At 43.3% G+C, this 25747-nt stretch overlaps 1 protein-coding gene across 1 annotated transcript in view; it reads right to left on the bottom strand.

Moving 5' to 3' along the window:
• Positions 1-20523, bottom strand: part of AHCTF1 (AT-hook containing transcription factor 1) — a 67294-nt gene extending 46771 nt beyond the window's left edge. The window contains 3 exon segments of the mRNA XM_067555229.1: positions 1639-1892; positions 9264-9390; positions 20135-20523. Of these exon segments, the coding sequence (XP_067411330.1) occupies positions 1639-1892; positions 9264-9384 (375 nt within the window). The 5' untranslated portion in view covers positions 9385-9390; positions 20135-20523.
• Between the last annotated feature and the right edge of the window lie 5224 nt (positions 20524-25747).

Genomic DNA, 25747 nt, shown 5'->3' with positions numbered 1-25747 from the left:
CTGGGATCGTTGTTCCATCTCAGTAAGCAATAGCTACAACTTCCCTATTGGCTAGTTTCCTTAAGAGAAGTTTGACTGAAGGTCATAAGCCTAGTAGAGCAACTCCAGACAGTTAAACCATATGGGTAAATATTTAAGAAAGCAGGGTCCCAAGTCCAAGGTGCTTCTTTTTAGATTGATACAATCTAATTTGGGGTACTAATCACATATGCAGGAAACAGACTGGCAAGAAAGTTTCACTTCCCACTAGATGCAAGCTTACCTGTGGACATGAAGATAACTAGTTTGCTAATATCCCTTGCCTCATTCCAAAGCTCAAGTATAAGTGCAGTCTCCTGTTAGCTAGTTTGAGATTCAAAGAGTAAATAAATTACAAGCACACAACACAACCATAATTTCTAGGATTTGGATTTTTACAGAAGATGTTGCCATTTTAACTCTAAAAGCTCAGAATATGAGTGGGAAGGAGGACCAAAGCATACAGGGTTTGGTTGTTTAAGTTTATTTCGGCAACTGGCTCTTCACATCTTTCATCCCCCTCTACTCACAGAATCATAGAAATGTAGAATTGGAAGAACCTCAAGAGGTTATCTACTCCAGTCCCCCATTTTTAAGGAAGTATACCAAGTATACTAGACAATCCCTAAGAGTTGTTTGGCTAACTTGTTCTTAAAAACCTCCAGTGAAGGGGATTCCATAGTGTTCCTTAGAAGGCTATTCCAGATCTTAATTATTCTTATACTTAGAAAGATTTTCCTAATATCTAACCTAAATCTCCTTTGCTGCAGATTAAGTCCATTACTTCTTGTCCTACTTTTGGTGGACACTGAGGGTGGTGATCAATTTTTCCTCTTTATAACAGCTCTTAACATATTTGAAGACTTAGTTCCCTCCCAGTCTTCTTTTCTCAAGACTAAACATGCCCAGTGTTTTTAACCTCTCTTCATAACTCTGGTTTCCTAAACCTTTTGTCATTTTTTGCTGTTCTCCTCTGGACTCTCCAGTTAATTCACATCTCTCCTAAACTGTGGCACCCAAAACTGGACACAACACTACAGTTGAGGCCTTACCAGCGCTGAGTAGAAAAAGACAATTATCGTGTCTTAGGTATGACACTCCTGTTAATACATCCCAGAGTGACATGAGCCTTTTTCACAACTGAGTCACATTATTGGCTCATACTCAATTTATGATCCACTATAACCCCCAAATCCTTTTCTGCATTACTAATGCCTAGACAGTTATTCTCCATATCACATCTGATTTTCCCTTCTTAGGTGTAGTACTTTACACTTGTCTTTACTGAATTTCATCTGGTTGATTTCACACCAATTCTCCAATTTATCAAGATCATTTTGAACTCTAGTCCTGTCCTTCAAAGTGCTAGCAACCCCTACAAGCTTGGTGTCGCTTTGAATAATGGACAAGCTAGGAAACCTGTAGTATCTTGTTGTCTAGTACAACCACTAGTTAAGAGACAGTTGGTACCTTCCAACCCAAGTTCTGATATCAAGACAAAGTCCACTATGTACTGTAAAGTTAATATTTTTGCAACCATCAGTATAAAACCTTCCTTGAAACAGGATTCTATGGCATACAACAAAAATAATGCTTCTATTCTAATTAAAAAGTACACACCCTTCCTGGAAGAACAACTGCTTTAACCACTCTTGATACTCCAAGGTCATACAGACAGAGAACACTCCCTTCTGCTTCTTCCAGTCCAACTAGTAGTCCTGTTCTTTTCTGCCAGGAAAACTCCTTCACCACGAGGACAGTGGGCAGCTGTTCATTTACTCCACTGAAACGATATGCAGAGAGCCGTTCTCCCGTGACAGAGTTCACTACCTCAAGCTGAGGACCACATGCCAAGCAAGCCAGCCCATTTCTCCCTAAACAGAAGTGAGGGAAAAAATTATGAAAGAATGATAAACATAGAAGCATTCATTTGACATTGTACGCTATTTACTCCCAGGGAAATTCTGTACCACTGTGCACATGCAGAATTCATGCCCCCTCCCCCCCAGATTTCTTTGCTTCCCCGCAGAAAAATGACATCTGATGGGGAAGCTACAAGAGCGGTCACAAGGCCTTCCCAGCAGCATGGGTACATCCTTTCAGGCACCCAGAGCAACCAGTGGAGAGGTAAATCACCTAGTGGGGGTGCCCTAGACAGTAGCTCCTACCCTGCGCTGGGCTCAGCTGTTTGTCCCGGCTACGCTGGGGAGGACGGGATTTCCTCTTCCCCTGCAAGGAGCCGCCACAACCAGGTCAGACCCAGGCCCAGAAACCTCCCCTGGCTGCAGGAAGCTCTGTGTGCGTGCCCACCCACACACACTTCCTGGCTCCCATCTCTCCTCAGCTGCAAGGGGAGGAGTCACTGTACAGGGAGCTGCTCCATTTACCCAACCCCCATCATCCGAACCCCCCACACCCAGAACCCCCCCATGGAGCCTCTCCCCCCTGCACCCAGATCACCTCACACTGAGCCCCCTGCACCATCCCACCAAGTCTCATTCCCCCGCTCCCCACCAAACCCTACTCCCCCAGCACCTGGACCTCCCCAGCTGAACCACCCACACACACCCACTGAGCCCCAACCACTCTCATCTGGACCCTCCTGCAGAATCCTTCCCCCTGCACCCAAAAATTCCCAATAAGCCTGTGCAACCAGACTCCCCCACCAAGCTGCCCTCACCCAGATCACCCCACACAGAAGAGGAAGTTTTCACTTTGTGAAGTAACGATGGTTCTTCAACATCTATGTCCCTATGGGTGCTTCACTGTAGGTGGGTCTGTGCCCCACGCTACTGATGGAGAACTCTGGTAGCAGTCCATCCGGCCCACACATGTACTGCTCCCCGCCTGCCACGAGGACAGCCAGCGTGCACAAGCATTCCCTCCTCAGTTCCTTTTCTAACACAGAGTCAACTACTAGAGCTCTGAAGTAGAAGGGAGGAGGGTGGGTTGTGGAGCACCAATAAGGACACACACCTCAAAGAACTCTCTTTACTGCACAAGGTGAGTAACTTCCTCTTCTTCGAGTGGTGTCCCTATAGGTGCTTCACTGTAGATGAATCCCAACCAGTACCTACCGCTGGAGGCCAGGACTTTGAGTCAACTGATACAGATAATAGTACTGCGGCACCGAATTTGGTGTCTGCAGCCGAATTCCCCAGGATGGTAGAGTGTTCTGCAAAGGTATGCACAGATGACCATGTAGCAGCTCTGCAGATTTCTGATATAGGGATACCCTTGGAGAAGGCAATAGACAAGATCAACCTTGCAGAATGTGTATGTGCTGAAGATGGGGGAGTTACCTTATGGAATTGGTAACAGACCATAATACAGCTGGAGACCCATTTAAAGAGTCTTTGAGCTGAGACTGCTGTGTCTTTTGACCTATCTGCAACAGAAAGCAAAAGGCTAAGGGATTTTCTGAAAGCCCTTGCCCTGTCCCAATAGAAGGCTAAGACTCATCTTACGTAGAACGTAAGGAGGATGGCTTTCCTATTTTCTTCATGGGGTTTGGGATAAAAGACTGGAAGCTGAATAAGCTGCTTCATGTGAAATGCAGATATCACCCTGGGAATGAACTTTCGATGTGCTCTAAGTGTGACATTGTCTGGGAAGAACACAGTAAAAGGAGGATGGTGCCATCAAAGCCACTATCTCTCCTATCCTTCTGGCAGAGGTGATGGCAATGAGGAAAGTAGTCTTCATGGAAAGGTGAGTTAGTGAACAAGTGGCCATAGGTTCAAATGAGGGTCTAGTCAGTCCTTTTAACACTAGGTTGAGATCCCAGGGAGGAGTGGGGAGCCCCGGTTGTGGGAAGAGGTTTGCTATGCCCTTAGGAAACCTCTTTGTAGTCAGATGGGAGAAGATTGAGTATCCTTCTCTTGCTGGTGGGAGGTTGCAACTGTTGCCAGATGAATCTTCATAGTGAACTAATAGAGAGTCCTGACTTCTTTAAAGCAAACAAGTAGTCTAAGACAACCAGTAAAGTGGCTGCAGTAGGGGTGAGAAGCTTGGCCTGGCACCAGATCCGGAACCTCTTCCATTTCTGAAAGTAGGCATGACAAGTAGTTCCCTTTCTACTGTATAACAGCACCTCCTGTGCCTCCTCAGAGCAAGAGGTCTTTCTGTGCTGGAACCATGAAGGAGCCATGCTCTGAGTTGCAGATTTCGCAAATTGGGATGGAGAGAGCGTCTTTCGTTCTGCAACAGGAGGTAAGGAATGATCAGGAGAGTCACTGGTGGACATAATGCTAGTGTGACAGATAAGGGTACCATGTCTATCTCAGCCACGTAGGAACAATCAGTATGATGTTTGCTTTCTCTCTTATTTCCAACAGGACCTTCAGTAATAGAAGGAATGGCGGAAAGAAGGCCCTTGCCCCAAGGAAGGAGAGCATCTACCATGGTGTGTTGTCCAATCCCCACTCTGGAACAGTAATGTGGACATTTCTTGTTCTCATAAGCAGCGAACAGGTCTGTTACCAGTGTCCCCCGTTGTTGTAATATTTTGTGTAGTATTACCGACTACCTCCCATTTGTGGTCGTGTGGGAATCTGCATCTGAGACTGTTGACCATCATGTTGAGTATTCCTGGTAGATAGGCTGTTGACATTAGGACTTTGTGGGAGATACACCAGTTCCATAGTTTTAGTGCCTCTACGCAGGCCATGCTGTCTGTCTTGACCTTTGTGTGCACGTCTTAGATCATTGGGAGGAAGCGAGCACAAGAGCTTCTGACCAATCTGAGCTCCAGCAGGTTGATGAGAAGGCAAGTCTCTGTTGGGGACATTTGCCCTGTGTTGTGTGACCATTGAGATGGACACCCCATCCTTTGAGGAATTCATTGGTGCTCAGGAGTAGAAATGGGGAAGATTGAGCAAACGGGATTTCCATACAGACATTTGCCAGTCCTTCCACCAGTCCAAGTATCGCTTGAACCTAATAAACATCAATGGAAGTTTGTTTATATTGTCTCTGGCCTGTGAAACAAAATGAACCATGCTTGAAGGCATCTCATGCATAATCCGGGATGAGCAATAACTGATGTGCTCGCTGGAGGCAATGTCTGACTGAAATTTGTGGGCTAATCAACAAGGAGAGACTGAGAAACCTGTGATGTAGTAGCAGTGCTTTTGCCTGAGTCGAATCAAGGTTGGCTCCTATGAATTCTAGTCTCTATATCGGTGTTAAAGTCAATTTTTGTTCGCTGGTCTGTAGGCCCAGATTCAGAAACAGGTCCCGTGTGGCCTGAGTGATTCATTGAGCCTCTGCAAAGGACTATGACCTAAGAAGGCAGTCGTCCAGGTAAGGGTAAATCATGATGCCTTGAGAGCATAAGTGGGCCGTCACTACCAAAAGAAGATTGGAGAATACTCGGAGGACTGATGAGAGGCCAAAAAGGAATACTCTGTATTGGTAGTGGTCCTGGCTCAGCGTGAATCTGAGGTAACGCCTGTGACTTGGTATGATGGAAATGTGGAAGTATGTATCTTGAAGATTGAGGGGGAAGAACTAATCTCCTTCCTCTAATGCTGGAATGATTGTTGACAGGGTGACCATCTTGAATTTCTGGGCTTTGATGCTTCTGTTGAGCCCTCTGAGGTCCAGTATGGGTCTCTAACCTCCTCTTTTCCAGGCAGCAGCAAGAGAAGAAGCCTTTGCCTCTGAAATGTATGGGCACATGTTCTATAGCTTCTACGCTGAGATGGTTTACCTCTTGACTTAGTAGACTCTTGTGAGAAGGGTCCCTGAAGAGGAACGGGGAACACTGCTTGGAAAAGAGAAATGGATGGCATACCCATTCTGGATAATCTCTAGTACCCATCTGTCAGAGGTTATCCATTCCCAAATGCTGTGGAATGGGGCAAGTTGGTCTCCAAAAGGACCAACGAGGTCTTCCAGCGTGAGGTTGCAAGGAGAGTGTTCTACTGGCCCCTCGACCACCTGGTCTAAACTGAAGCTTCAAGGTGGAGGGCTCAGATGCAGTTGGTTGGGGTCCAGATAGCTTTCACCTAGGGAACCTGAGTTTGTTCCACCGCAGTTCGTAAGCTCTGTGTGAAGAATGCTGAGACATGTACTATGATGACCAGTGGCTGAGGGCTGTATTTTCTCTTGTAGGCTGGTGGGTATATCCCTAGGGATCAAAGAATTGCCCGTGAATCCTTCAACTTGTGAAGAGATGTGTCGGTCTTCTTGGCGAATAACTTTGTCCCTTCAAAAGGAAGGTCCTCCACCATGGTTTGGACCTCTACCAGACAAATGCAGCCACAAAGACCGTCTCATCACAATGGCTGTGGAAATCAAACGTGCCGCCACTTTGGTCGTGTCTAATGCAGACTGAAGAAATATTTTAGTCACCCTCGTTGATTATGGTCTTGAATAGGTCTTTATGGGAGTTTGGGAGCTGTTCAATAAAGGGACCGAGTCTCTTATAATTCTGGTAGTTGAATTTTGCCAGCAAGGCCCGGTAATTTGCTACGCAGAACTGGAGGGTGGTTGATGAATATGCCTTCCAGCCAAACAGGTTCAGACATTTCCTGTCTCAGCCATACAGGGTGGATTTAAATTGGTGCTGGTGGCCCCTAGAATTAACCACAACTACAACGATGGAATTGGGAGGTGAGTGGGAAAATAGAAATTCCATGTCTTTTACCAGCATGTAATACTTTCTGTCTGCTTGCTTGCATGGTGGCGGGATGGATGCAGGGGTCTGCCCTATAACTTTGGCAGAGTCCAGAACTGCCTCATTCATCGGGAGGGCCACTATGGCTGAGGTGGAAGAGTGTAAAATGCCCACCAATTTGTGCTGAGGCTCAGTCACTTCCTACAACTGCATTTGCAGGGCTTATGCCACCCTCTGACCAACGTCCTGGAATGATTTAAAATCATCAGCCATGGATAGCTGAGGAGGCATCACCATGTTGTCTGGTGAGGATGATGAGACATGAGCTTGAAGAGTGTCTCCTCCTCTGTCTCCACCCCAGCTTCCTCCCGCAGCTGTAAGGGGCTTCTTACGACTTCAAAGCTGTGGTGGAAGGAGGGTGCTTCCTTGCCTGTTGGTTATGTCACTGTAGGGGCTTAGGAGGCTTACTGCCTCTGAGCCTGCCAACAGTCCCAATACGGCCATTGATGGTTGGGAACTGGTAGCTGGTACCATGGTTAGCCAAACGGAAGCTAAGGGTTGGGTGGACAATATGCCTGGTACCCACAGTGAGATTGGGTCCCATATGGAAGGTAAGAAGAGCGGTGGGAACCAAAGTCTTCTCGCTCACTTTCTGACTCTGATGATGAGAAAGGCAGTGCGTGGCAGGGAGATGTCACCAAGTCCATTACTTTAGGAGAATTTGGTGCTAGGGCTCCGATACAGAGTAGGGTGAGTCCAGTGCATTGGACACTAAGAGATCCGTCATGTACTGGAAAACTGGCTGTGTGGATAGCATTGGTACTGATGGTGAACATCATTACAGAGAGGCTTGCACTGATGGAGTCAGAGATGCAGACCTGGCCATATGGTCCTTCGGTGCCACGTACACCAGGGTCAATGCCGGTGTCCATGTCCGTGCCAATGTAGCCATGCCTGGGGTAGATCTTCTATGCCTTTCACACTCCCGGGGTACCGATACTTCTTTGCCCATACCCATCAGGTCTTTGGGCAGACCAACTTGCTCTGTCGGTTTGGTAGTGCGTGTCCTGGGTACCAGCATTAGGTGGCTACTGTGCCATCAGTACCAAGGATACGGATGGAGCCGGAGATCATTTGACTTGACTGGGCCTCCCTGCGGGGACTCACAGACCTTTTCTTAGTGGCCTTAAATGAAATGGCTCGTCTCTTTGGGATCACCTACCGACGAAGTAGAAGGTTGTGGTGAGAGTTCTTGCCAGTACTATGGGATTTGAAGGGCTGACTCCATGAGCCGGAGTTTGAGCCTTAACTCTTTGTCTTCCTAGACCTGGACATTAGTTACTGGCATCAACAGCACCATTGTGGATTGAGCTTTTCTCCCAGGCAGCAAATGCACTATGAGTGCCCGTCAAGCACTCAGATAGATTCCTTGCTACTGAGGCACTTTTTGAAGCGTGGAGAACCAGGCATACCTTTGTCCGGGGAGGGGGGGAAGGTCCACTCTCTAAACAGAGTTGGAGGAAGGCAAACCCTTTCTTCTTTCTTTTCTTTCTGACATGGCCAACAAAAAACAAAAAATAACCAAGGAAAAAAACTTCAACAAAAAGTAAGAGGAGTTAATGAATAGCTCTGAGTTCCACCTCTAGTCGAGGCTGGTGAGAAGGAACTGAGGGAATGCCCACGCACACTGGCTTGCCTCATGGCAGACAGGGAGCAGCGCATGTGCGAGCACGACGGACTGCTACCAAAGTTCTCAGATCAGCAACGCAGGAGTGTAGACACACCTACAGTGGAGCACCTATAGGGACACTACTCAAAGAAGAGCCCTCTCATCCAACACCTGCATCCCCCCCACACTAAGCACCTCCACACTTGGATCCTACCACGCTGAGCCTGCCTGCCTCACACCTAGATAGGGGGACAGGGCTGGGAGTACATGCAAGACTCTTCCCCCCCTCACTTGCTATCTTGGTGTGCCTGGCATGGAGGAGCAGGGTCCCGGGGTGTTTCTGGGGTTGGGCGCAGCATCACCACAGAGTGCATGTCCCGGATCTGTCTGTCTCTCTCTCTCCCTCTCTTCCCCCCCTCCCATCCCCATGCAGCCAGTGACCTGTGCTCTCCACTGCCATGCTGGAGCCTCCACATTTATTTGCTGACAAATAAACTATGCAGAATTTTGCAGTGTTTGGGGGTTTTTTTTGGCATAGAATTCCCTCAGGAATAGCTATTGGAATATCATGTGGGAAGGAGTCCACCCAAAATAGCTTAGTTAGAAATGTATATAGTTTTAATTAATTACAATGTTTATTGTTAAAACAAGTTTGAGACTGCACATACACAAACATGCACAAAATAAAATTAAGATACACTTACTATAACATGAAACCTAAGATCTAGGACCAAATGGATTCATGAATTACAGTAGGATCTTAAAAACAGCTGCATTTTGGGAAAACTGCCTCATGGCTTCATAAAGGTATTGTTAAGCTCATCTGATGCATCTTAATGGAGGCAACCCATTTCATGAGCAAAAAGCATCACTACTGTTTGTATTTAGTTAACCCACAGTCACAAGTAATTATTAATTCCAACACAATACCAAGTTTCAGAGGAAGATGATTACCTCCAGCAAACTTCCCATGAAGTAGAGACTCTAGTGTTATCTCATCTTCTCCAAGTGCTTGGACAGTCACTTCTGGAAATTGCAGCAGACTGCTTGTTACCTGAGCTGTTAGGTCTCGCATACTTCACTGTAAATAAAGAAAATACATTAAAAACAAGTGTACTCAGTCAGAAACTAAACAAATCTTAGTGAGATTTTATAAAAGACTTTGTGAATCAATAAAACACTACAACTTATCCATAGTTCTTTCCATTATATCCAATGGTATCAAAATATTTCTCCCCACAACTTCCTCCTATCTTTGCCCCTATATCTTTGCTCCTAAATACTACCTACAAGTATGCTGCAGCAAATTAAATAGCCCATTTTGTAATTTTGCCAACTAATTTAACTACCACCTTTTGATAGAGACAGATTGACTTTCACACTGTTTTTCTTTTCCTCAAGAGCTGGAATATTTATCTCATGATGAAAAAAGATCTTTGTTATCAAATAGAATTATCCAAAGTTTTATAAAAACCCGTGAATTTCTCCTCTGCCCCTCACCAACTGACTACTTTTGAACTTCAGGTTTATAAACAAGCTAAAACTTTACTGCCATAAAACCATTTGTCTACATCAGCTGCTCAGTACATGTCCCATTTTCCCAGTCACTAACTCTTGTGCATTCTGAGAAGAACAATCAGGCCAACTGGTGACCTCATAGATCAGAGAGTTGAATTTCTTGCTCTTCAGATGCCTGTGAGGTCATCAGTAACCTGAAGGGGAACTGAACTAAGGCCAGGTCCTGGCAGGTAGGTAAATGAGGAAGAAGAACTTAAGTCTAACTACTTATTTTTTAGTAAAATAGCATTTGTTAGTTAAAACAATCTTTCTTAAAAGAGACATTTCAATGCACCATTAAGCATTTGGGTTTTTGGTCACCCTCCCCCCCTTAATTTTATAGTTTATTTTGGCAATTATTATTCCTTTTATGTTAGTACACCACAAATAATGGCCGCCAACAGTCTCTTGCGTTCATGGACTTTGACATTTAGCACATCAAGTCTTCCTCAAATTCCACTGTCTCTGGTGTAGATTTAGAGAGTTTTTCATAAAACCAATCACACACACTGACCCAACAATAGATTATCAACCACTTCAACAGGTAAAACATTGTGAAGAGATTTTTTTCAGCGAATCTGCAGTTCTATTATCTCTCTTCTTGGAGATCTCCTTATCACAAACTGATTTGAAGAAATAATAAATTTCAGAATGGATCTAGTAGAAAAAAATACAGTTGGACAGAAACTACTAAGGTAACAAAATCTACAATATACTTCTCCTCTAGGATCTTGCTAGTAAAGGACTTGATGTTTTAGGGCCACAACCTTCCAGGATCTCTTCCTTTTCCCTCCTTTCATAGTACTGTGATGTTCCAGACAGAATATTTTTAATGTGGTACTTTGGGGCTCAAATAATACTTCAGATTCCCAGAAAGACTCACCTTATTAAAATTTCAGAGGACAGCTTTATCTTACTGCATAGTAAATTCATCAGTTTCAAGAGCATGCAATCACTTGGATAGGTGTGTCTATTTCCAGCAAGAAACACTTTCTGGAGGAAACCCCTTTAATGTTTTAATACAAAAAGTCAGAGTTTGACTCCACTGAAAGAAAAGCTGTATTATCATGGGGACTTCAATCTGAGTGACACACTCTGGAGGTCTCATCCTGCCAGTACTAAAACATTCTCAGAATTTCTTAAAATTCTAGATAAGTTTCTTAACTCCGGAATTATTGCATCTAACACAGGGGAAGTCTATATTAGACATCATCTGATAGATAAAGAGGAATTGATATAGAATTAAAAACTATTGGTAGCTTACAAATGATCATTACTTGATTACATTTGTTATGTGCAAACAGAATAAAATTCAGACCAGTAAAAGTAGGGAGGTTATATTGGCTTTGTGTTTTGCACTGGAGCAACCACTACTGGAATACTGTGTCCAGTTCTGGAATCCACAATTCAGATTGATGAAAGGATTGGAAAACATGTCTTATCATGAAAGACTCCAAAATTTCAATTTATTTACCATTACTAAGAGAATCTTAAGAAGTGTTGCAGTGGATTCTCTATCATTAGAAAATTTTAAATCAAGAGTAGGCGTTCTAGTTCAAACAAGAATTAATTCAAGGAAGTCCTACAAAACATATCATAATACAGGAGGTCAGACTAGATCATCACGATGGTCCCATCTGGATGTATAATCGCAGGCTTGGAAGGAGGACTTCAAAGTAGGTGCAGTACCTGAACTTTCAGATTTATGAAATTAACAAGAGTAAATTGAAAGTGTCATTCTTAAAATAAAGCGCACACACGTCTCCACAGAATTCAAAATTTAATGGAAATACTTCTTTTCTTTTGGGGCCAGTTTTGACCCGTGTCCTTTTACATATTCTTATATATTAAAATTTTATTACAACTGGTCACGAAGGCTAATCTGAGAGACAGTAGTTATGTTGACGGGAGATGCTCTCCTGCGGACATAGTGCTGTCCACACGAGGGGAGAGGTTAGATTGGTATAATTAGATTTGTTCAGGGCTGTGGATTTTTCACAGCCCTGAGCAACGCGGTTATACCAATATAGGCTGTAGTGCACACTTGGCCCAAAGATCCAGCCAAAGAGACATAAACCCTGCCTATGCTAAGAATTGACCTGATGGTGGTAGTCATTGTCAGGAACACGTGTGATGGAATAGGAATTTTTCATAATATTTTGGATGAATGTTTTATGTGCCTCAGTTTCCCCTATTTACTGCACGGTTAACTAGGTTGGGGGAAAAGGTTGTTTACTCTTTGCAGAGATCCAGGTGTGACTGACACTGGGACATTCCCAGAAGACAACGGCCTGGATTTTGACATAGAGCAAGTAACGACCATGGAGGGCCTAAACTCTACAGGAAGCCAGTTAGGCTTGACCAACTAAAGAACAAAGGGCAATGTAGGAGGGCCAGGTGACAATGTTTGCCAAGGAACAAGGATAAAGGACTAAGGAGGGGCTGGGGGGTGAGGGGAGTTAAGTGTTGGCTGTTGGAGGGGAGAAGCTCCTGGACTGGGACTATGAAGAGGTCAGAGAAGAGCTCTGGACTCTGAACTGACCCAGATGGACGATGTTGTAACTTTCTGATAACCGAGGACTTTCAATGCTGTGTTCCAGGGATCTAATAAACAAACACTGACTGAGTCACTCCAGATTAAGGGAACTGGGGGTGCAATGCTCCCTTTGGGTGTGTAAATCTCCCTCTGGGATCCAATCCAGGTAGAGACTCTGCAGGGAACTCATGGAGTGAAACAGGGGTGCTGAAGCTCCGAGGTTTGGTCCCAGGAGGTAGTGAAGCCAAGAAGCTTACCCCAGTGAGAGTGAGAGATCCTAAGAGGATAGACAAACTGAAGTGGGTCCTCAGAGGGACGGTTTCAGAGCTATTCGAGAGCACCAGAGATGTGGATCCATAACAGGTAGTAGCAAAGGATGGTTGATGAATGCACCCAGTAGATTGCTAGCTACTGAAAGCACCAGAAGCGTCTCGCAATAAGTGACTGGCATTGTTAAAAAAAGGGAAGTTAAAGGAAATACTGCGGAAATGGCATATAACCATCTCCCTAAGAAGGACATTGCAGACCAGTGCAGGGAGAGAACTAGGCATTGGAAAGCCCAAAAAGCAGCAGCTGACTGCACATCTGGAGAAGGACAACCAGTCTAAGCAGCAGGTTCTAGGCCTAAGCGAGGCTTCAAGAGAGTATGGGAGCAGCAGCAGGGTGTCCACGAGACCTGGTTCCACATTCAGCAGGGGGCTTTCACAAGCTGGTTCCCCCTCAGTAGACTTGAAGTGGTTGGAGATGGAGCTGACAGCAAAGGAGTTGCAGCTGGAGCAACAGAGGCTAGAGGACCGAGAGAGGGAATGAGCTGACAAGGAGAATCAGCAAAAGCTGGAGATGGAAAAGTGGAGGGACAAGAGGATCGACTGAGGGGTAAGTGGGGAAAGGCCTCGGGATGCCCATTCCTACATCCTGGTAGCTAAGCTGTTTTCAACATCAATTCAGCAGCATCTACTACTCACAATTTGTCATTAATATGTCAATTCATTATTGTAAATGGGCTATGGTGATCTAGATTTAACAAATAAAATGTACTTACACAGACATTTTGTTAGTTTCCTGTGAGGCAAACACACAGCATCTCTGATATACAGATTTAGAAGCCTAATTTTAGGCACCCAGGTTTGAAAACTTTGGCCTCTACTCGACATTTGCGCTGAACAAGTACAATCAAAATGGTAGCATGAGCAACAATAGAACCCTTCTGTGTGGACATCTGATGTGTTAGACATTCCAGGGACTCATAACACTGGTTGTAACCTAAATGTTGTAGTGCAAATAAAGCTCTTAAATTATCAGTGCATGCTGGGAGAGAGATTATAGACTGTTGAGATACCATTTATAATAATCAGCTTTGAAGACAGACACTGTGTTGAGACAGACATATTATTAGAAGAAATATAACTGCTGTTTACTAATAAATTATGTCCAAGCAGTAACCTAGCTTCCTCAGAGGATAGGGGGAAGGGGAGTTAAGGGATGGGCTGGGGGACCTGCCTTACTCCACCACATCACAAAGAGACCCTATTTGAAAGTTGTTTAAAGAAGTCTGTGTTTATTGCCAGAATCAAAAAAGAAGCATCTACCAATGGCAAACACTGTAACAGTTGCAGAGCCTGGTACCATGAACAAGGCAATATTTTGAAAAGAATGCTGCTGAGGGCAAAGCCACTGCTGCGGTCAGCCAGTCTGAAAATTCTGGATCTATTGTTTCCTGTGCCAGCATAAAACACCCAAATCACAACAGAGATTGTTAAGAGTGCCTAATGAGGTAAGATATTACTAGCAGTGAGTTAGGTTTATTGTTTGTCATTTTGAAATGACAATGGGCTGAATATTTTTATTTAATATAAAAACTCCATAAGGGAAAAAGCTTTTTAAAGTTTTAACATGCTAGTATTAGTGATTTTGCTTAGCTTAATTCTAACAATAATTCTAATATGCTTTGAAGAATAAGTTAATGTCTAGTAAATCAGAAATACAACAGTGACCTTTATTATAGGAAAAAGGAAGACTAAAGAACAGCAATTTATTAAGACAACTCATTATTTGAACAAGACACCAAATGGAAATAACAACTTGGTAATAAATTGACTGTACTTTTAATGCATCAAATAGATAGAAGATTTGGTCTCTTCTACCAGGGGAAGAGAAAATTTCTCGAAGATATTTAAAGATAAAAAATGTAAATTGTTGATTTAAACCAATCCCCTTTTCAACTAATTAAAGGACTGAAATATATTTTAAAGGCCTCTATTAAATCCATGGTTCACAAGTTATGGTCTGTGGAGAGCTGGCAAGTCACATGGTGCTGATTCACCACCCATCCCCAGTCTTTGCTTTTCATTGCAAAAGAGCAGCCTGTAAGCCTGTAAAAACAGCTGGAAACAAGGGACCAGCCTATAGACAAGTGCTACATCAGAAGGTAAAGAGAAACAGGAGTTGCTCAAAGATACTGAAGCTACTATTGGGAGAAGAATGTGCACAGGAGGAACAAGTCAGAGAAGGAATACATCCAAGCAAGTCAAAGAAAGCAGCCAAGCAACAGGAAAATTGTGTTCTAGGAACAGGACGAAGCAACAGGAATAAAGCAGAGGACCATGCAGCACTGAAGCATGCACAGGAGGAGAGGAAAAGAACAGATGGGAGAGGAAGATACACATCAGAAGTACACAGTGATTAACTTTTTTTTTTTCAAAAAAAGCCAAAACATTCATCATGTAAGACATTCAAATATATTAAATCCATTCCTATTTTTCCATGAAGGCAACGGTTGTAGATTAGGAAGAGGAGGGAAAAGGGACAAGAGACTCAGATGTGGTACACACCATGAGTCAACCTCCAGTTTAAATTAATCCATCCACATGCAAAAGTAAAGAAACACTTTCCAACAAATGCTCATTTCCATCGGAATATGTTGCTACCTTACTATAATTAACACCTGAATTTCTGAAATGAAAAATTAAAGAAAAATGTTCTACTCGGTTTACTTTTGACAGCTATACGTGCAGTCAGTTTACTGTTTTGTTGCACTTTCTATCATGAACCGTTTTGGAAAAGTTTACTATCATGCTCTTCTGTCAATCCTCTTGGACAGTGTTCCCCAATGACAATAACAGAACAGCTGAAACTGAAGACGCAGTAACCAGATGAATGTACAGAGGGGATGGAGATGGAGTAGAGGGCTAGATCAGAGCCAGGCTACTGTTGCTCATAAGTTCACCCAAATGAGCCTTCTAAAACATCAGCAGAGGAGCAGAAAAACCCTTGTTTGTTTTATTTTTTAAAAGGATTTTTTTTTTATTCCAAATGTACTGTTTTAAGTAGACAATTTCAAAAGAATCAAGTTAGCAGTGTCCCTTTAAGTTCAAAACCACTGGTACATGAGTGATTTTGAAAGTACATATTAAAAAAAGCATAGTGTAACAAAAGTGCATAGAATACAGGAGGGTATCTGATGACATCAAATGAAAGATTATCCTTAATTGTGAGATCCAGTCCATCAAGAAACCAGATGAAGCATCTATAACCCAAAGTCTACCTTTTGCACTGAGACACTTCTATTCCATCATTATTAAAACCTATTTGGCAACTGCAAAAAGATCTTGATCAACACACTAGCTTTTCCTCCTAAAATGGAAGGGTAAATAGTTTAACAAGAGGCCAAAAATAAACAATGGTAAAAACATAAAAGCTACATCAAAAAAAAAGCTACATAAAAGCTACTTCCAGCAGGGACAGAGTTAAGGGCTCTAAGAGTCAAGTGGCCAGCATCTGATGGAGCTCTGTTCAAGTGAATGCTTTTAATGGCGTTCCAAATATGGCTCCATTTCTTTCCAAATATGGTACCTGTCTTTGCCATTACCTATTTGGAAATGCTAACAGCAGGCTTAGAAGGAAATCCATCAACTTTGCCGGGCCAGATTGGAAGTCAAAACTAAAGACTGTTTTTTTGGGAGGTGCAAACCAGCAAAGCAGGGGAATTTTGAAAGTTTTCCCAGTATAAATAAGGTCCAGTCACAATTGTGAGGAATATGGATCTGCTCTGTAATTATTTATGAATATTGTATACTGACCTAATTATTTAGACATTAGTGTATGAATATATTTAGTAAATCAACAGGGCTGTTGGGAAATAAACAGGAAAGCAAAAGAATACCTCAAGTTAAGACATCTTCAGCAAATACTTGAGGGTTGTTATACTACAAAGGGAAAGTCCACGGTGTGTGGTCTGATTCTACCACTCACTGAACTCACCAAACTAGTATGGAAAAGCAGGGCCAACAGCTGGGAACAGATCAGATCAAAACTCTGGCTGGATAAAAATGATTTTCTCTAGGGGGGAGCAGTTATTGGGGAGCTGTTCAGATTGAGACAGGCACACTCTGAAGTGTTTGAAGTTAGGCCTACCTGACCCACCATTACAGGACTTAGGTAAGATATGTAGACTGTTTAAAAAATCCTTTTTCTCTTATGCTGTGTTCCTACTGTTAAGATTCAACAATACTTTGGTTTAAGAAGGCTGTCTGGTCACTACACTCACCCTGGTTTCAGATTCCCAAAGGGAAAAACCAGAGGTGCACAAACCCAGTCTGACCTGCTGGGTACACATGGTCAATACACAGCATACTATAGCCCCAGGCCAAGTGGGAGAATTGCAGAATTCCAACCCAGGAGAGGTAAAGACATGAAGTCTGACACTCAAAGGGCACTCCGACACATCAGAGAGTAGGGAGAAGTACAGCTAGCCCTGTAAGCATGACAGTAATATGTTCCCGCTTACTAAAAAAACAGACTGCAGGGGAATCTGAACTGCCATGGGATTATCCTATTTCGTGAGCAAACCAAAACTTTAGCTTCCAGCTCTCTCCTGTTCCAAAGCGGCAACTTTGGCAGCTTAGACCTCAACCATTTTTCCCTTATACTACATACTTCAGGTCTAGAAATATCATGGACTATTTTGGAGAAAGTCAACATGCCATGGCCCTATCAAGGACAGAGTTCTGGGATAAAAGGTGACATCAGATTCAACTGAAAGGAGTAACTGAAAGACTGGTTTACAGAAAAGTAGTCTTGTTTGCCTACTGCAGAGGAAGTCAAAGAAGGGCTCAGTGGCATACAGATGACTTTGTAAGGGGAATCCTGAACATGCTTTTTGCTATGAGGACTGAGTACGGGGGAGAAAAGGTATCATCCAAGCTACTATATTTGTACTTCCTTCATTTACCCAGTTTCAACATTACAGCAACTATCATACTGGATGGAGAAGGCTGAACATCACTCCTTCTGGAGCCAGTCAACATTTCAATCAGCCACAGAAGAAATCTATTAGAACAATTTGAGGCATTGCTGATCCAGGGCATAGGGGACCTAACAGTTTATACTTAGGGAGGCAACAGTTATTATACAATAAGCACTGAGGGCAGGGAAGGGTGTTAAGATAATATGGTTTACTAACTAGCAGTAAAAAGTATGTGTAAAATCCTAGTACATAGAGGGGGAAATGGGAAGAGACTGCTGAAAGGGAAATGAGAGAAGACAGTGAGTTCACTTTGGAAAACACCATCCTCAGTTTATATTAGGTAAAGAAAACCATTACAAAACTATTTTTCACTGGTATCCAGTTCAATGACTTTCTTTTTAAACAAGGAAGTATGGGAACTTTAAACACAATGGTGCTCATGTTCAATAAACTGGCAATTCTGTCTTTCTATAAAAGAAGTAAATAAGTTTGTGATTTATTGGTGGTAGCAGTTGGTAAGCTCATCCCTGCCTGTATTCAGAAACAAGCTCCCTACACAGAACTGTGAAGTTTTGGATGAGAATCTTGTTATTTAATCTAGAAACTAAACATCACTGTAATAAAACCACTGGCAAAAGAGAGCTTAATTATAGCGGAATACAAGAAGAATCAGGCCTATTTCACTGCAGGAGTACTATGTGCAGCTGCAGGAGTGAAAATCGGAAAAGGGACTCTTCTCCATCCCTACATCTACTAGGCAAACAGCATATTGAGCTTCTGCATTAATTTCGGCCCATAGGTTCAGTCTCCCACCGAAGTACGAGAGTTATTAGCCTTGGCACACACTAAAGTTTGATGCTGCATCTAAAATAATTTTCAAACACATGTTCACAAACAGCACTGTGCCACAAAAGTGTATGGTGATAACCATGCTATAGTACAGGGTTATTTTTTGTGGTAAGGAGGAGCCACAACCAAGTTTACATCAGGTTTTTGTCCACACCACACAATTAAACCTAAACTCTTACTGTAAGTGGTTATCACGGCTTTCAACATACTTGACAGTCATTTTTAACAGAACTATAGCTATTACAGTTCTACACCCAGCATACAGATTTACTGAGCAAGATTCTAGTCAGTTTCAATCCTGCTACTCACTACTGCAGGGTGGTGGTAAAATTAAATGTCACTGTATAGCTGTACAGAAATGATCCCAAGACAAATAAACACAAACAGAAGTAATGGAGGAACATTGGGGGACATATCCCCAGCAACCTCAGGAAGCTGTAGTACCACCCACATACAGTGACAACTACTAGTCAAGATTGACAGACTAGACAAAACTAGATCCCTAAGAGCAGAGCCCTTAAACCAGTGATTCTCAATCAGCACACAGCTGTGGCCCATGTGACATCCTCAGGACCATACAGGTGGTATATATATTGTGTGGATGCAGCCCAGTGAGCCCACATAATTAACACATAGAGAGCTGCACATGCAGCCCACAGTGGTAAATAGGTTGAGAACCACTGCCTTAAACCAGCCCATTCCCACCCTAACAGGCAACCAGCCTTAACTGAATTCTGATTCTAGCCCCTGCTGCAAGGCCCCATTTTTACACCACCTTCTGGCTGACAATGTCAGGTAAAATTATCAGACAGCAAAAGCTGAAGGTATATTTCTCCTACTGATGGAACTTCTGATTTTACCGTCATATATCCAAGGTTTACACACACCAGAAATGAAATTTTGGTCTGTGTACCATCTGAACTGAAGCACTTTCATCACCATCAGCTACTTTGTGCCCTACCAAGTGATACATGTTCTCAAAAAACATGCACCCAGCAAGCAGCAGAAAGTCGCACCGACTCTGTAGCCGCATGGGGCAGATCCAAAGTCAAACCGGCCCGCCCGGGAACGTCGCAAAAACGCACTCCATGTCGGTGAACCGCCACAACGCACCCGCTTCTACGTGCGTGACGCCCTCACAACTCCCCCTTCCCCCTCCCTAAAACCTGGGGTCTATCCTGTACAAATGCGCCCCCCCCCCCGAAACTGCCTGACTTGGGGGGCGGGGGAGGGACAGAAGCGCCTCTGGTGACCCGTGCCGAGGAGAGGAGCTACACAGCGCGCGCCGCCGCCGCCGCCGCCCGGCCATCCCCACACGCCCGGCGCAGCGCCAGCGCCTCCTCCATGTGCTCTGCCCGGGCCTTAGCGCAGGCGGGGCGGCGCCCAGCGACCCTCCCGCCGGTGCTGCACCGGGAGCGGCCAGGCTCCGGCACGTGCGGCGGCGGTGCGGCCCGGCCCGGCCCGGGGTCACTTACATAAGGAGCCGGCTCCCCCGCCCCCCGGGCTCGCAGCCGCTTCAGGCCCACCCTCTTTCCCGGGCCCGGCGGACCCCCCCACCCCACCTCAGGACCGCCCCCCGCGCCGGGGGGCCGGAGCCGGCCTAGGCGGGCGGGCTGCAGCGCAACCTCCGGCTGGTACCTGCTGCGGCGGGTGTCACCGCCGTCGGCCTCCTGCCCGGCGCGGCCTGCCCGGCTCCTCTCTCCCGTGCCGGTCAGGGCGGTGGCATCTCCCAGCAGCGGTTAAGGCGAGCGCCTGCCTCTCCGGTGCTGTCCGCTCCCGGCCCGGGCCTGCCCGTGCCCGGCTCCGCCGCACTCGGTGTCTGCGCAGCAACCCGCCGCCGCCGCCGCCGCCCCCCCTCCAGTGCGCGCCGCGCACACACACAGCCGCTCGCACCACCACCAGCAACTTGGGAAGGGAGGGTGCTGCAGATCTCGCGAGAGCAGCGGCCGCCACCGCGGGAATTTTCAAATTCGCAGCCTTTCCCCAGGCTCAAGCGGCCCTGGGAGGGGGGCAGGATCCAGCGGGCAACGAGCGCAGAACTACAACTACCAGCATGCACCGCTCCATGGGCTGCGCTCTGCGGCCTTCCCAGCATGCACCGCGCCATGCTCTGCGGCTTCCAGTAGGCCGTGGCGCATTGCAAGCCGGGAAGCGTGGTCTCTACAAGCTTGCTCAGCCTTCACATAGAGGCTTTCAATCTTACCGTCATTTCAATATAGTTTTTGTGGGAGAAGGGTTTTTTAAAACTATATTATAGTAGGACCCTGATTTTATTAACATCAGGCTTATGAAGGGGTTCTATGAACCATTGTTCTGCCATCCAGTGTGACTGCAGGACTGCAGCCAACGCGTCCACGTAGTGGTTTAGATGTGAAAAGATTAATAGTTGGTGTCAAAGAAGAGAGGAAGTTCTCCCAAAGAAAAATCAAGCAGATGGTATATGTTACCATTCATTATATACACTGTCAGCAAACAAATAAGTTAACAGATGCACCATACATACTGTAATTTTGAGACATTCAATGTTATGAATACCTCAATCTCCACTTAGTTCACAAATAGGGATTTTATTGTAACTATTACTCATATCATACATTTAAAAATATGCATTAATGATCACAGATATCAAAACCAAAGCAATTACAGACTTAATGAACCAGAAACATAATAGGATCTCTACTGTTCTCCTCTCAAGTAGCAATAATTTAATATAAAAGGGCATCATAGAACTTCCTAGAGAAAGAGACAATTAAATTATGCTAGAAGCTATGTAAAGACAGACATGTCCACATGTCAATGCAAGCTGAATAATGGACATTTATGAGACCTTGAAAATTGCTTTCTAAGCCAGTACAGAATATATTGTTCAAGTTTCAATTTGATCTAATTAAATATCATAGTCTGATTTTTAGAGATGCTGAGGACTTGAAACTGCCCTTTGCTTAATTGAGAATGGTGGGTTATCAGCACATTTAAGCATCAGGCCATTTAATCTTTTAGGAATATCTTCCAGAGTCAAATCTATTTTTATTCAGCAATGTGTTTTAAATAGCTTCAGGTTACTTGTAGCATAATAGCCATTTTTAAAGTGCAGCAGCTCAGTCCAAGCCTACTTACTGAAATATTTAAAACAGAACCTTGAAGTGGGTGCTGGGAGAAAGAAAGAGAGGCTACTCAGGCCCCCAATCAATGACAAATAACAAAAGACAACCTGACAGAACAGACAGGAACAGTTACAGTCTCCTCAGCTAACTCAGAATGAAATGGTTTAAATGTGGGAGGAGAAAGAAGAAAGTGGAACAAGTGATTATACAGGGAAAACACTGAATTGGGTGGAAGTTTTGAATCCAAAATGGAGGTGGGAAAGGGTTTTGTTAGAGGACTAGATTCTCTTGAGCAGGCATTTGGTGCAGGACTGGGGATGGGAGGGCAAAGTTATTTATATTATCGTTGACTTGCTTGGGCTGGCCAGGAGCTAGTGTGGGACCTTGCATAAGTAAGAGTAGCTCTAAGACTGCTCTAACTTCTGCCCAGCTGATAACAGGCCCAAGGATCAGTTCTGGCAGTCAAGGATCTCCGGTGCATAAGGATGCATCCCCCTGGAATGGCACCTATATTGGGTGCTGAAAGAAGGGTGAGATATAGTTGAAGGCAAAAGAGAATGTTTCTGCAAAGTTTGAAGAAAATCCATTAAATAGTTTTTGAGCCAGCGGTCATTAAAAAGTTACTCTGATCTGAAATTTGAATTTGTCTGACATTTCTTTGAGTCCCTTTTAGCTCAAAAATACCTTGTTAGATGCCCAATCTCTCACCAGTTGTTTAATCTCCTTGAACTCATGGACTGGCTGTAGCTGAAAAATTGCAGGTTGCAGAAAAACAAAGATGTTAATTATTTTATTGCAGGTATTTTGGAGGCCAGTCCTCTTACTCTCACTGATTTCAATAGCCCTCCCCCCCCCCCCCTTTTTTTTTTTTTTTTTGGCCATTAACTTCAGTTGGAGCAGGATTGGATGTTATGGTCCTGATTCTCCATTTTTGTGAAAACAACGAGAGTTCTGTGGCACTTTAAAGACTAACAAATTTAATTTTTTGTAGGAATAAGCTTTCGTGAGACTCAGCTCACTTCGTCAGAGCAGAGGTAGAATGATACAGCATAGCTGATTAGGCATCAGCTGTAATACTGAAAACCATGGATTCTAGTGTTTGGTGCAACACTTACTTTACTATGACTTTTTCCATCCACAGTCAAGAATGAAGGCAGGCTGTGCATGAACACATGACTAACTTAGCTACAGAGCAAATATGTCTCTCTTGTGGTTTGAATGAGGTAGGGATCAGCAAGGGCTATTAGCTTAACCAGCACCACGGGCTCCTTTAATTTAATAATCTGGTAACACAGTTTTAAATCAATGGGATGGAATGTCTTTATTTAGCTATACATAATTTAAACAAAAATTAAAAAACAAACTTTGTTTCAAAAACCAAATTGAAGCTTCTGAGTTACAGCAACTTTTCATCTCCATCATTTATAAAACCAAATAATTTAAAAGCCAGGAAATGACTAGTTAAGAACATCAAAAATCTTACACTTGCTACATAAAAAGTTATTCTTATCGAGTATAAAAGTAGTGTATATTTCTTCACAACACAACAGCCTTAACTCTCACCCAAAATGAGTACTATTCTTTCATCCGTAATCTCAAAATATAAACACAAAACTAGTTTGTGTTGTTATATCAATATGTTCTAATTAATACTTAGAGTATGCATCAAACATAGGAAGGCTATTGTTATTGCAGTCTGATGAGTGCATAACAGTCAAATATCCTTCCTAAAACGGGAGTCTCCCAGATTCTCACGTCCTACATTTGTGTTGTGAATGTTCCAAAATCTCTCAACAAGCTACATTTATCGTAAGACGGGGCATGGAAAGAACAGCAGATGATTATATGTCAAAGTATTACAGGGAAGATAATGATGTATCACACTTATCCAGCCTTTGCCTAACCTTTCTTTGTTTCTTTTAACTTTCTTGTAAAGAACTGTAGGTGGATGCTTAAATATTTCTAAAGTGACTAAAATGTATTTTTAAAATAAAACAAATAATTCACCACTACCATATTTTGCTTTCTTTGCAGCTTGTTGTCAGTTTGCATTACAAAAAATGCTGATGTTCTAAATTAGCCTTGTATCATTACTCCTTTGTCCTACCCTATTGGTAACTGATGGATTCATTGTAATTCTGAATATTAAATGCAAAGAGATTTTTATGCAACATTAAGGTTGCATAATGAAATATCAGCCACTCAAGAAATGGAAAATTAAAATTCCAGAAACATTAACTTGGTTGCAGAGCACATTTTGAGCTGCAGGCTATATATTTTGCAACAAATAATAGACTGTGGTACACATTTAAAAAGAGGAATAAAAACTACTAAGTATCATATGTGCAACATCACCAAGTTAGAATTGCTGTTTGCGTGTCCTCATTTTCTTGGTAATTTTCACTGTTAAACCTTAAAGTTCATTAATCCAGATTTCAACTTTTCCAAAATTTGGAGAGAGGGGAGTGTTTTCAGTTCTGGGATTTCAGTTCTGGGCCATCCGCAATTTCAATCTGTTAGTATTATTTGTAGTAGGAGTACAGTGGAAGGCTAAGAATTATCTAAAGGAACTAGCACATGAAATTGCAAGCCCATTAACAAGGATTTTTAATGAATCTGTAAACTCAGGGGCTGTACCATATGACTGGAGAATTGCTAACATAGTTCCTATTTTTAAGAAAGGGAAAGTGATCCGGGTAACTACAGGCCTGTTAGTTTGATCTCAGTAGTATGCAAAGTCTTGGAAAAATTTTTGAAAGAGAAAATAGTTAAGGACATCGAGGTCAATGGTAATTGGGATAAAATACAATATGGCTTTACAAAATATGGATCATGCCAGACCTACCTGGTCTCCTTTTTTAAGAAGATAACAGATTTTTTTTTTAGACAAAGGGAATGCAGTAGATCTAATTTATCTAGATTTCTGTAAGGCATTTGATATGGCTCCAAATGGGGAATTATTAGTTAAATTTGGAAAAGATAGGGATTAATATGACCATTGAAAGGTGGATAAAGAACAGGTTAAAGGGGAGACTACAATGGGTCATACTGAATGGTGAACTGTCAAGCTGGAGAGAGGTTACTAGTGGAGTTCCTCAGGCATCGGTCTTGGGACCAATCTTATTTAATGTTTTTATTACTGACCTTGGCACAAAAAGTGGAAACGTGCTAATAAAGTTTGCGGATGACACAAAGTTGGGAGGCATTGCCAATACAGAGAAGGATCGGGATATCATACAGGAAGATCTGGATGACCTTGTAAACTGGAGTAATAGAAATAGGATGAAATTTAGTAGTGGAAAGTGCAAGGTCATGCATTTAGGGACTAATAAGTATTTCTGCTATAAGCTGGGGATGCATCAGTTGGAAGTGACAGAGGAGGAGAAGGGCCTGGGTGTATTGGTTGATCACAAGATGACTATGAGCCGCCAATGTGATGTGGCCATGAAAAAAGCTAATGCAGTCCTTGGATGCATCAGACAAAGTATTTCCAGTAGCGATAGGGAAGTGTTAGTACCGTTATACAAGGTGCTGGTGAAACTTCATCTGGAATACTATGTGCAGTTCTGGTCCCCCATGTTTAAGAAAGATGAATTCAAACTGGAACAGGTGCAGAGAAGGGCTTCTAGGATGATTAATGCAATAAAAAACTTGCCTTATGAGAGGAGACTCAAAGAGCTTGGCTTGTTTAGCCTAACCAAAAGAACGTTGAGGGGAGATATGATTGCTTTCTATAAATACATCAGAGGTATAAATACCCAGGAGGGAGAGGAATTACTTAAGTTCAGCGCCAATGTGGACACAAGAACTAATGGATATAAATTGGCCATCAGGAAGTTTAGACTTGAAATTATAGGAAGATTTCTAACCATCAGAGGAGTGAAGTTCTGGAATAGCCTTCTAAGGAGACCAGTGGGGGCAAAAAACCTAGCTGGCTTCAAAACTGAGCTTGATAAATGTATGGAGGGGATGGTATGATGGGACAGCCTAGTTTGGCAATTGACTGATCTTTGATTACTGGTGGTAGATATGTCAATGGCCTGTGAAGGGATGTTAGATGGGGTGGGTTCTGAGTTATTACAGAGAATTCTTTCTTGGGTGTCTGGCTGGTGATTCTTGCCCACATGATTAGGGTTTAACTGATCAT

The sequence above is a fragment of the Emydura macquarii genome, unplaced genomic scaffold (genome assembly GCF_026122565.2).
Source record: "Emydura macquarii macquarii isolate MOO-44397 ecotype Brisbane River unplaced genomic scaffold, CSIRO-AGI_Emac_v2 contig_1597, whole genome shotgun sequence".
NCBI classification, from domain to species: Eukaryota; Metazoa; Chordata; order Testudines; family Chelidae; genus Emydura; species Emydura macquarii.
This window is presented reverse-complemented; position numbering and strand designations above follow the sequence as displayed.